The sequence below is a fragment of the Vidua macroura genome, chromosome 21 (genome assembly GCF_024509145.1).
Source record: "Vidua macroura isolate BioBank_ID:100142 chromosome 21, ASM2450914v1, whole genome shotgun sequence".
Taxonomy (NCBI): Eukaryota; Metazoa; Chordata; class Aves; order Passeriformes; family Viduidae; genus Vidua; species Vidua macroura.
In genome coordinates, this window is record NC_071591.1 from 9,069,117 (window position 1) to 9,081,832 (window position 12,716).

Consider the following 12,716-nt stretch of genomic DNA (forward strand, 5'->3'; position numbering starts at 1 on the left):
ATCTGGGTTATCAAAGTCATCCTTTCCAGGTTTTTTTGGTTTTTTGCTTTCCTGCTGCACAGATGCTCATGGTGCTCACAACAGGCACCACAGCTTTAGGATTTATCATCCATCTGAGGAATCACAAATTATGTTTGGAAAATCATTTTCCCCTGGCCTGTCACTATTTTCCTGACAAAGGAAGGGCTGGTACCGAAGGGAGCCTGGGGGTCTGGGCATGGCCAGGCACTGCCACCACCTCCCACAACAGGAGATGGGAGATGCATCCCTGAAGAAAACTGGGAAGAGTGGGGAAACAATAGAGGAGAATAAACACCACTGATAAAGAGCTGCCCTTGGAGGCTGTCCCACCATAGGAGACTGCTCTGATACCATTTTTAAGGTTGTTTTGATAGAATCCCAGAATGTTTTGAGTTGGAAGAAACCTTAAAGCCCATCCAGTGCCACCCCTGCCATGGCAGGGACACCTCCCACTGTCCCAGGCTGCTCCCAGCCCTGTCCAGCCTGGCCTTGGGCACTGCCAGGGATCCAGGGGCAGCCACAGCTGCTCTGGGCACCCTGTGCCAGGGCCTGCCCACCCTCACAGGGAACAATTCCTGATTCCCAATATCCCATCCATCCCTGCCCTCTGGCAGTGGGAGCCATTCCCTCTGTCCCTCCATGCCTTGTCCCCAGTCCCTCTCCAGCTCTCCTGGAGCCCCTTTAGGCTCTGAGCTCTCCCTGGAGCTTCTCCTCTCCAGGTGAGCACCCCCAGCTCTCCCAGTCTGGCTCCTTGGAGCAGCTCCATGGCCTCCTCTGGACTCCAGGATCTCCATGCCCTGCTTCTTCTGGGGGCTCCAGAGTTTTCCACACTGAAAAGCAGGGAAGCCATGAAGAGCAGGGCACAGGCACTGCCTGGGTCTGTTCCCCAGTGCCTTCAGCAGCTGAGAGATTTCCTGCCCAGCACAGGAGCTGCTCCCTCTGTCCACAGGGATGCAGAAGGAGCTGCAGGAATCTGACCAAGCCAAGAATGGCATCACTCAGGCAGCTTTATGACTTCTCTTCAACTGGCATCAACAAGAATCACCTTATTAATGAATTAATTAAGGAATTACTGATAAGAAAATGGCTGAGTTCCCATTTATATGTCCATGGTATTGCCAGCACTGAAGTTTTCCTGAATCTTGCACAGGGTCTTGGCTTCATCTGCATTTTGGGGAGTCCACTGCTGATTTTAAGAGGCTGAAGATTTTTGCCACCCTCGTCTGTGTCCCGAGGGCTCTGCCTTTGGAGGGACTTCCTATCAGTCCTTCCATTCTGAGTCAGGAATGGTGGAAAAATTTTGTGTGTGATGCCCAAAACTCTCCTCATTCCCTACTTGACAGAAGCACAGAATATCCTGAGCTGGAGGGACCCCAAGGATGACCCAGCCCAGCCCCTGTCCCTGCCCAGACCCCCCACCAACCCCACCCTGGGCATCCCTGGCAGCGCTGGCCAAACGCTCCTGGAGCTCTGGCAGCCTCGGGGCCGTGCCCATTCCCTGGGGAGCCTGGGCAGTGCCAGCACCCTCTGGGGGAAGAACCTTTCCTGCTCTCCAGCCTGAGCTGCCCTGGCCCAGCCCCAGCCGTTCCCTGGCTCCTGTCCCTGTCCCAGAGCAGAGATGGGAGCTGCCCCTCGGGAGGAGCTGCAGCCCCCGGGGAGCTCTGCCCTCGGCTCCTCCTCTCCAGGATCCCTCTCAGCTTTGCAGCTCCTGCTGTGGCACTGCAGCAGCTCCAGAGGACAACGTGGTGCTCCAAAGACCTCACCTGGTTTCCGAGTGGTTGAAGGAGCCTGGACCTGTCTCTAGGGAATAACGACCCCAATGCTAACAAAGTGCACGATGAGCTTTTCAATCTTTAACCTGTAACAGGGACAGCAGCCAAAATTTAGCAAATTGATTTTTCCCCAATATATTTTTATGTTCACAGCTAATGCCAGAGCCCTTTTCTGTGCTGCCTGGGCCAGGTGTGCAGCAGACAAAGTCTCCAAATTTATCCTGACGGCTCCCACGCATCTGGAAGGGATCCAGCACCATGGAGGATTCCCTTCTTGGCTTGCACTGGGCAAGCTTTGAACTTACACATTGTCTTTTTCTCTGCTGCATGCCAGCAGAAAATTCCCCCCAGGACCTTTCATGAACATCCATGGAGCTTCTGTGCAGCCTGGAAATAAAAATTCACCCTGATTTCTTTCTTAATAGCAACTGTGCAATAGGTAAGGTGGATGTTCACTGATCCAAGAGCTGGTGTCAGGTGGCTGAGCAAGGATTTTTGAGAAACTTTTGGTCTTGTTTGTGTTATCAATCAAATCCAAGATAATTAAGAATGGAAATATATATAGATATATATTTCTGATTGCATTTTCCTTTATGTATTCTCTTTTGTTTCATTGGTGATTTTTAAAGATAAAGGTAAATATTTCTGAAGGCATTTTTGGAATAAATTTGCACTTTGGCACTGAATTTCCAGTGGGATCTGGTTCCTGGTACTTTTCAGCTCTGGTCATAACATGATTTATTCATTTTACTTGGGGTTTGGGTTTGCATCCAGTGACTCTGTGTTCACTGTGGTGGCAAAATGGGTTCTTCTTTGGGTTGGTGTCACAGAGAATTTTCAAATTTAAGATCCTTCTTTCCCATCATTTTTGATTTGAGGGACGCAAATCTGCCACCACCCCAATAATATTTCTGCCTTTCAATACACAGGTTAAAGCACCTGTAAGGCTCTCAGGTGCCTCCTTCAGCAGAAAGCTCCATCCTCTCATCTGAAAAGAAGCCAAACCCACGTAGAGAGAGCTGAATTTGGTACCACCACCTCCAAACCCCAGCGTTTCCAGGTGCAGAACATCCTTCCCTCGCCCTCTCCTCCCGTTTCCCACGGAAATAAAGCAAGTGGCAGTGTCCCCTTTGGCACAGGGGGTGGCACAGGGAGCAGGGACGGGCTATTGGCAACTGCTCAGGTCACCAATGAGCCCAGGGAGGGAGGTGCAGGGCAGAAGCCACTTTGGGGCACACTGCAGTGAGGCTTTTCCACCAGTGCAATCAGAACTCTCATAAAAAAAAAACAAAAAACCAAAAAACCAAAAAACTTATTAAATCAAAGAAAAACGAGAGAAAATCAAAGCAGAGAATTTAAAGAATTGTTTAAATTCAATGAAACCAACCGTGTCCTATATGTGATGTTGTCATGGATGGATATTTGCAAGGTTATTTACAAAGTTTTATATTTTTTTTTGAGCGGCAGGTGCACAACATACAGACGGAGACATGGTTTTCGCATTGTATGTTGATTGGATGGCGTGATTCAGCAGGTAGATAAGGAAAATAAGGAACAAAAACAGGAAACAAAAGAGAAAATGAGTAATCAGGACAAGCAAAAAGGAAACTCTGAAAAATTTCACTGGAAGAAAACCGTTGGGCTACCAGGGGAGGTGTTATTTTATGGGAACTCCAGAAATAAAAAATGCTTCAAACTAAAACAGATTCGGAGATCCTTGAGGTAACACAGACAGTGCAGTTGTTATTTGCATTTCAGTCTGTAATGCAAATTTGGAGACAATTCACAAACACTTCTCAGGATGGCTTTTTATATTTCCAGGCATAGAAATAGATGTCAGTTTGCTAAACACCCACTCAGCCTCCCAGGGCTGACTGTGTCCACAAGGACACCTTTTCCTTAATCCCACCTCTTTCCCTCAGTTATTGAGGGTAAAAAAACTGACATTCATGCTTTTGCCTGAGGAAATAAAAAAATTGATATTCCACTATAATCACAAAGTAAATTACATGTGACATGACCAGGAAAATTAAAACAAAGCAATTAATCCACACATTTCTTTTCCTTTTGTCTTTACTTCTCAGAGGGTTAAAGGTACCAAACAAGGCTGGGGGAAGCCAAGTCTCTCAAGGTGAGGCCACCCAGGATTATTTACCTTTGGAGAACACCTCTAGCTGGAAAACATGGAGGAAAACGGTGCTGTGGCAACTATTTGTGAGCTGAGCTCAGTGTCACACCTAGAAAACATCTCCACGGGGACCTGGAGGGTGGTGGGCCAGGGACAGCTGCAGGCTGGCAGTCAAGGTCACCTGGTGGCTGTCACCTGGACTTCCCAGCTGAGGAAACTCTGTGAGAATGGCTGCCAGGAGGGTTGGAGGGACTGAAGGGGCTGCCCCAAACTCTGCCCAGCTGAGGAGGGGAGGCTGGAGCTGAGGAAGGCACATGGAGAAAGGGCCATTCCCTGCGGGACACAGCTGTGGGACTGGTGATCCAAGAGCTGTTCTCCTCTCTGCTTATTCCCTGCTCCAGGAGAGTGCCCTGAGGAAGGTGAGCTGGGGTTGGTTCAGCAGCAGCTGAGTGGGTTTTATTTCCTTTATTTCCTGCTCTGCCCTACCTGGAATTGCAAAGGGAAAGAGGCTGGGCAGAAGCCACACCCGGGCTGTGCTTTGTGAATGAGGCACCTCCTGCTCCTCACCTCCATCCCTGCACGTTCACATCTCTGCTTCAGCTCTTTCAGCCCTTTTTTCCTACATTTTTCTAAACTTGGTTCTATTTTGGAACTATTGGTTCAAAATTGGATCAAACTGGTTCTGTTGGTTCATTTTTCTACGTTGGTTCTCAATACCACAAGTATTTAAATCAGGTGAAATTGCAGTTTAACAAACTATCCCAAAGCTGGCCACATGGGGCAGGAACAGAGGGCTGCATCCTTCTGCTGCTTTTCCATCCTCAGGACTGGAAGGGGAGAATCATAAAATCATGGAATGGCTTGGGTTGGAACGGACCTTAAAGCCCATCTCCTTCCCCCACCCTGCCATGGGCAGGGACCTTCCACAGTCCCAGGTTGCTCCAAGCCCTGTCCAACCTGGCTTTGAGGGCAGGGAGGTTTCAGTGGCAGTGGAGAGCCTGGTACAAGACCACATCCACCACATCCCACTGGCTGAAGTGGAATGAATTCCATGAGGGGCATCCCTCATGGCCAGCTGCCATCACCAATCCTGTTACCAATCCCGTTATCAATCCTATTATCAATCCCATTATCAATCCTGTTATCAATTCTGTTATCAGTGTGATCTTCAGGGCACCACTGCCAACACTCGGTGCCAGAACAAAGCAGGGGTGTTCAGGCCTGGCCATCACTGTCCCCTGCAAGCAAACTGAGCTGCTCAGGGCACTGTGCAGATCCCTCTGATCCCTGTCCACTGTCCCTGTGGGAGGCTGGCATGGATGTGTGTGCCTTAAGGAAGCGTGTGCTGGTGGCTGTCCTGTGGGGATGGAGTGCTGCTGGAGAGATCAGGCAGGAGCTGCATCAAAGAAGTGTTGAAAACCAAGTTTAGAAAGAAAAGTGGCAGGGGATAACCCCTGGGCAATCTCTGTCTGAAGGGAAAAGCAGAGAAGGAGATCTGGTGGCTACACAGAAATCAGGGAGTTGTTCAAGTTGGAAAAGATCTCCGAAATCATCGAGTCCAACCATTCCCCCAGCACTGCCAAGGCCACCATTAAACACCGTCCCCAGGTGCCACATCCACACAGCTTTCAAATCCCTCCAGGGATGGGGATTCCAGTGCCTGACCATCCCTTCCATGAAGCAATTATTCCTAATATCCACCCTAAACTTCCTCTGGAGCTACCTGAGGCTGTTTCCCTTTGCCTTGCTGCTTCTTACTTGGGAGAAGAGATTAACCCCTCGAGGGTGCTGCAGAAGGGAGAGAATTTAGAGAGAGCAGAGACACAAAGGACCAAGAGCTCAGGGCTGGAGTGGTCCTGGGGATATCTGGCTATTTTATGAGAGATGTTTGTGATCAGCTCCATGTTGGACACTGCCAGGGGAATATGGAGGAAGGTGACCTCCTTTAGAAAATTCTCTCTAAAGTCTGAATGGATCCAGTTGCTCATAAACCAAAAAACCTCTTCTTTTTCACCTGGGAGGAGAAGGGAAAGGCACATGGGTCCCTGGGGGCTTAGCCCTGTTGGAGTTTTAGGGGTAATTTCCACAGCTCTGCAAAGGTTTTGATGCTGGAAATGTCTCAGAGCCCAGCCTGATCCAATGCCCAGGCTGGGCCATCCTGTGGGAGCTGGAGGGAGAGGCAACGTCCCATTATCTGAGCAGGGAAGGGCAACATTGTGGCTGCTCCTTGCCTGTGAAACAGTTCCAAAATTGAGGATTTTAGCAGCATGTGGGTTTGGTGCTGAGAAGTAGAAACTTTTCTAAAGAAGAAGACACCAGTCTGGGAGCGACCAGAGGCTCCCTTACCCTGTTTGAGCTGTTAGTGCTGCTTTCTCCCAGGAAAAGTGGCCAAAGTGGGGCTGGAAAAGCTTCAGTCTGTTTATGGCTGACTTGCAAATGTTTTCACGAATTTTCAAACCACGGCAAAAGTTTGGGTGGCCTTGGCAAGAAAACACATCCCATGGCAGAGGGAGTGGGGACAAGCACCCTGTGCCTTCCCACAGCACTCAGAGAGGGTGAGCTGAGTAACTTCAGCCTGGCTGCACTGAAAACAAAATCCAAACCCTACAACATAGGATCCACCAGCAGATAAATGAAAACCATTTGTATGGGGAGGAAAACCTGGGGGGGTTGTGCGTTATTTTGTACGAAGGAGGTTAAATTAAAAAGCATTTTGTTAGAAACAGTCACATGGTCTTCACCACCACCTGTAAAGGAACGTGGGGAGTTCTGAGCACACACAAAACAGATCTACAGGCAAACCCCTGGGACTGAGGAAAAAAATTATGGTCAAGTTCAAATTCATCACACTCGGATACATCATCAGCTACAACATGCACTGGGAGAGGAGAGGAGCAATTTATACATCAGGTAATATCAGACTGTCAGGGATTGAGACAGACACTGGCTGCCCTTATGGAAAAATCCTTCAGAATTTAATGACGAGCCCAGCCACTTTGTGAGATATACAAGGCTTGGTAGCAGGGAGACAGCAGCCCTTGTAGGGCTGGCCAGAAATCCTACGGGAAAGCTGTTTGTTTATTCATTGCCCCCCAGAGCTTTTGTGACAGGAGCATTCCCCCAGTCCAGACTCTTCACCTCTTCCCTTCCCTGTGTCCCTGTCACTTCCCTTCACCCTCACCCTGCCCTGTGACCCAGACTGGGCAGGAACCCCAAGGGCCAGACACATGCCCTGCAAAAAACCTCCCATTACGTTAAAACATTAACACAGCAGAATCCCTTTGGTCTTTTCCCTCTCTAAATTCAGCAGGATTTTTCCATGAACAGGCAGAAAAGGCCTGGGGATAGAGTTGTTTGTTGCACGAGAGAGGGAGCTGCTTCCTGGCAGAGTCACGAGCACTGTGCTTCTCATCAGAGCTTTCCCTCTTTGGGGCAGACAGCTGTGCTCAGCTCCATGGAAAAGCAGAGCTCATGGAACAGGGTCAGCCAAGGCCATCATGACTCCCAGAGGCAGCTCCAGGGAATAAGGCTGGTAGGGAGAAGGTTCAGTGTCTTGACAGGGCACAGCTTTGTTTATAAATGAAATAAATTGAGCAAACTGTACTTACCGCAATCTCTGTTACTAAAATATCAGTAATACTTCCCAACACTGTTACAAAATCAAAGACATTCCAGGCATCTCGGAAATAATTCTGCCAAATGAGAACACAAGGGGAATAGAGGGATCCAGGGGTTATTTTCTTGTTGCCAGCACAGGTCAGGGAGTTTTTTGTTTGCTTGGTTTTAAACTCACGTCACGAAACGCGAGCATTTCGTCGAGAGAGGAAAGAGGTGGAAGGGAACGAGGAAGGCACCTACCAGCACACCAAAGGCAATGATCTTCAGCACACATTCCATGGAAAACATGGATGTAAACACAATATTCAGGCATTTCAGCATTTCTTCATATGCTTCTGGAGCATCATAGAACTAAAGGGGGATGGAAGAAAGGCTGTTATTGGAAGATCACTGATTCCTGCTCATTTTTGTCGGGATTCTGTGCTCACTTTAAGTGGTATTTGGGGTTACAACACAATTATTCCTGTCTCTCTTGCTCCATCCTATACTGAGGGGGCAGCTGGAATATCCCCAGCAGTGGAGAGTGTTGCTGAGGGACACCTCCCTGTAAGCACAGCATGGACCAGGAAGGAGGAAGGGCATTTTCAAACCCAGAGGACAAGTGCAGAACTGTTTCTTCCACTAAGAATATGGGGACCCCTTGACTGCAAAGATACTCTAAAATAGGCAAGAGATAGGAGGGGACATCATCCACCTGTGTCTCTTCCCCCACTCTGGATCACAGCCCGATGCTGTTCCAAAATTGAGTAATTTCACAGAATCATAGAATGGTTTGGGTTGGAAGGGACCTTAAACATCACCCTCTGTCACAGGCAGGGACACCTCCCACTGTCCCAGGCTGCTCCCAGCCCTGTCCAGCCTGGCCTTGGGCACTGCCAGGGATCCAGGGGCAGCCCCTGCTGCTCTGGGCACCCTGTGCCAGGGCCTGCCCACCCTCACAGGGCAGAATTCCTTCCCAATATCCCATTTAGACCTGCTCTGTTTCAGTTTGAATTTCCATGGCCTGACTGGACTTTGAGCAGCCTCAAGACCCTGCTCTGCAGGAGAAAGCTCAGGCTGGGCTGGAGATCAGGACCTGCAGATCCCAGTTCCCATCCCATGTTCACACACCAAAGGGGCTGAGCCCAACCACCACTCTGCAGGGAACCCCACTGGTGGGATCTCATCCCAGCTAATCCACCTCCCTCGGGGGCCAAAGGAATCCCACCAGGCACATGGGAGTGGTGGCTGCTCTGCTGAGCCCCCCCAGCTCTCAGGGTGAGAGTCTCTCCAGCCAACAGCCCAAAATTCCAAGATCCAGGGAGATCTCACTCACCTTCATCATGAGGACGATGGTGTTGAGAGCAATCATGACCATGATAAAATACTCAAAGGGAGGGGACACCACGAATTTCCACATCTTGTACTGGAAGGATTGCTTGTTCTGAGGCATGTAGCGGGTCAGGGGCTTGGCACTTATGGCAAAGTCTATGCAGGCCCTCTACAAAACAAAAAGGGGATGAAAAGATGCCACAAAAAGGGCTGGAAGTCTTTATCCATCAAGATGCGGTTGGGAGAGTGAGCAGAGCATTTACACCAAGTGAGTACTGGCTGTTCCTGTAAAATGCAGCACAGGATCCCCAAATCCTGATCATTTTCCTGGAATATTTACCCTATAACATTCCTATGCCACTTGCAGTCCTACCACATTCCACTAGAGCCCAGCTCCTCCTACGTCCTGACCCCTTCCCACTTCTAAAAACATTTCCAATTCCTCCTGATGGGCGATTGTAGGAACCAGGGGATTGGTAAAGATGTTATTTGTGGTTTATAAAAAGTATTGTGGAACTCAGGTGTGGTCTCACACACAGCAACACCCAAACAGCTCAGAATGTTTCATAAAATAAGAACTGAATTTACCAATAAATTATCCACCAAAAGCACATGGGGAAACTCTCAAAGATCCCCTTCACTGGCTATTTCTGTTCACTTTATTATGAATATAAAACTATGATAAACTATGATGCTTTCTACAAAAGGTTTTGATTCTGGAGCATTTTCTCATCTTGAATTGACATAAGAATTGCAAGTCTGATATCACTTTCTGCTCAGTTGGAAAATAATATGGGTAAAGCTCTCTAAATATTCTGCTTTATTTTGGACTTTTTGTTCATTTAGACAAACAAGGAACTAATTAAATATCACTTTAAAAATTCATCTCTTTTCATCAAAAATCAGGTTCCAGTTTCAAAATATATGAAAAGAGATGGTTCTTCCCAAAAGAGGTCATTGAGGCTGTGGGACCCTGGAGGAAGGATGCTGCAGATGCTAAAAATCTGCATGGATTGAGAAGGAAACTGATACACCCATGGCAGGAAGATACAGATGCCAGTAACTAAAGAAAAACCAGCTCAGGAGGTCCCTGAGTGGAAAACAATGGTATTTTGGGAGGCTTTAAAGAAAAGCCTCACAGCTTCTTCTGCCCTGGTCTTACACTCTTGTCAAGGCATCTCCTTTTGGCTGCTGCCAGGAGGAAAACTCCCAGCCAGGCACAAAACCAGCCTGGAGAGAGGAGTTCTCCTCTGGGCAGCCACAGCAGTTGAACCTCAGTTTGGTTTCTGAGGTCTGGCCTCAAGGTTTGCCTCCTTCTACTCCTCCACACTCGAGCAAACATAAAATCATGGAATGGTTTGGGCTGGAGAGGACCTTAAAGCCCATCCAGTGCCACCTCTGCCATGGCAGGGACACCTCCCACTGTCCCAGTGTCCAACCTGGCCCTGGGCACTGCCAGGGATGGGCAGCTTCTCTGGGCAGCCTGTGCCAGGGCCTCACCATCTTCACTTTGGTGTGGTCCAGGGGGATGTGTGGCAGCGGTTCCCAACAGGAAGCGCTTGGGGGCTCTCCCTGGGTTTTTTTTATGCAAAAGCTTAAACAGCCACTCATTTCTTTGGTCTCTACACTACACACCCTCCAAACCACTGCTCTCCAGTCCCCCCAGCACAGGGGGAACAGGGAGTGGCCTTCCACCAGTATCCAGGAGCTCTGAGCCCCTGGAATACCAACTCTGGAGTCAGAAGAGGTGGGTACCTCGTTTTTCTCGAGGCTGCACTCTGACATCACTTTATCTCCTTGCTCCTGGAAGGTGATGATGATTAACGCCACAAAGATGTTGACAAAGAAAAAAGGGAAGACAACAAAATACACCACGTAAAAGATGGACATTTCCATCCGGTAGCCAGGGCTGGGCCCCTGTTCCTCGTAGGTGGCATCCACCGAGTGCTTCAGCACGCTGCAAGCAAATGCAAAGAGAGAGGAAAGGTCAACACAATCCCTTGGAAGCACCAAGGACCCCCTGAGAATCACTCCCTCATGTGCAGGGTTTTCCACATATGCTCAGGAAAAGCTTGCTCCCGTCCATGAGGCTGGGAAGAAGTTTTCCTTGAGGATATTTTTAGGGAAACCCTTTGTTGTCACCATTCTGCGGAATGGTGAAGATTTGCTGTGCCCAGATCCACTGATCCACCCTGACCCCCCAAAGGGGAGAGGATCCAGCTGGATCTGGCTTCTCTTCTCTGGTCAACAGGGATGGAGTAGGAGTGGGAAAAGAGAGGTGTTGATGACATCCAAGAAGGGGAACACAGTGAGGGACTGGAAGAGGGAGGCTGATGCTGTTTTAGTCTTTATTTCATGAAGGACTTGAACGTGGAGGCGGAGAAGCCCTGGCCACACACTGCACTCCACATGTGCCAAAATAAAGTCATGTGCTGAACAGGAAATGTCATTTGGGGCCTGTCATGCCCAGCAGACTTTCAGCAGAGCTCACAACACATTTCCCCCTGTGTTTTTTACCATTTCCATTGTGAGTTTTAACCCTGAGAAAGGTGTGTGAGTCCAAAAGCCTGAAGCAAGAACTGAAAACTTTCTGAGCATCCTTGTGCAAGCTTGGGAGAACACCAAGGAAAACACAGAGCTCTGCCTGCTGATTCGCCCAATAATCACACAAAACTTAGCTGATGAAAGACTTTTTTCATTTCCCAGGTCACCTGCTGTCCCTCAGAGCTTTGGGGACCTGCTTTACCTGCACCATCAGCCCCTGCCAGTGCCATTTACTCACGTTGGCCACCCTTCCCCTGTGGACACGGTGAAGAGCGTGAGCAGAGCCCAGAGCACGTTGTCGTAGTGGAACTCGTATTTTTTCCATTCCCTGGGCTGTGCCTCCACCTCATTTTTTTCATAATCGAGGTACTGACCCCTAGGAAAAAGAGATTTGGAGCCAATGAGAGAACTAAAGTGGATCAGGCATTTCTTAGCACTCAGGAGTATCGGAAAGCCCCAGCAGCACAGTCTGAACTGTGCTGTGGGTTAAAGACAAAGGGACTCCCTCAAAGTCCATGACAGAAGTAAAGGCCAATTTTTGAGCCAGTTCTAGCCATGGGAACCGGACCTGAGGTCTGAAAATGAAAGATTTTAATCAGGGGATTCATTCATTCATTAGGCAAAGCCAGCCATTAACACCATGCCTGCCCCACAATTGTCTGACCCCATAGAAAACTTCTGCTTGATGGGGAAGCATCTCTGCCTCCAACTGCAGGGTTGGCTCTAATTCCTAAATGTGTCCCACTTTGAGGGGCCTGTCATGTGGAGAATCCTCTCCAACCTACCCTACTCTGCAATTTCACATTCCTTTTCCTAATTTAGCTGCATTTTTCCAAGGAAGAACTGCAGTGACAGTCTCTAGGACCCCACCAGGGACGAGCCCTGCAGGTGCCAGGCAGCAGGAGAGGGATGGGCAGAGCAGGGCAGTGCTGAGGAGGTGCTTTGGGTGCCAAGGAAAAAGCTAATGAGATGCACAACACACCTTGCCAGCCTGCTGGGAAGAACAAAGCATGACAGGGCTTTTAAGATATTCACATCCTGTCCCTCTCCTCGCTAATTAGTCGCTCTTTAACATCCCACGCTTCTAATTATTTATTCAGTGTGTTTTTCTAATTCATAAGAGCTCTAAGAATGGAGGCAACAGGTGGAAAGAGGAGTCACACTATCACAATCCCTTCTCAAACATCACACTCAGCTTTCCCAGGAAAGAAGCTGCCTCCCCTGTGTGCTGAAGATCAGAGCCAGGAATGACACAGCTGTTAAAGAAAAAGAAGGGAAAATTCACCTCCATGGTACCTGAGCTGAATTATTGCTCTTATTTA

The 12,716-nt window shown here is 48.8% G+C and overlaps 1 protein-coding gene across 2 annotated transcripts in view; it reads right to left on the reverse strand.

Moving 5' to 3' along the window:
* Window positions 1–12,716, reverse strand: part of CACNA1B (calcium voltage-gated channel subunit alpha1 B) — a 295,914-nt gene that overhangs the window by 43,167 nt on the left and 240,031 nt on the right. For both annotated transcript variants that reach the window (XM_053996161.1, XM_053996160.1), the window contains exons 28-32: window positions 11,633–11,770; window positions 10,606–10,807; window positions 8,855–9,019; window positions 7,780–7,890; window positions 7,521–7,613 (exon numbers count right to left, since the gene is read on the reverse strand). In XM_053996161.1, coding sequence (XP_053852136.1) covers window positions 7,521–7,613; window positions 7,780–7,890; window positions 8,855–9,019; window positions 10,606–10,807; window positions 11,633–11,770 — 709 coding nt within the window. The remainder of the gene's footprint in view (window positions 1–7,520; window positions 7,614–7,779; window positions 7,891–8,854; window positions 9,020–10,605; window positions 10,808–11,632; window positions 11,771–12,716) is intronic.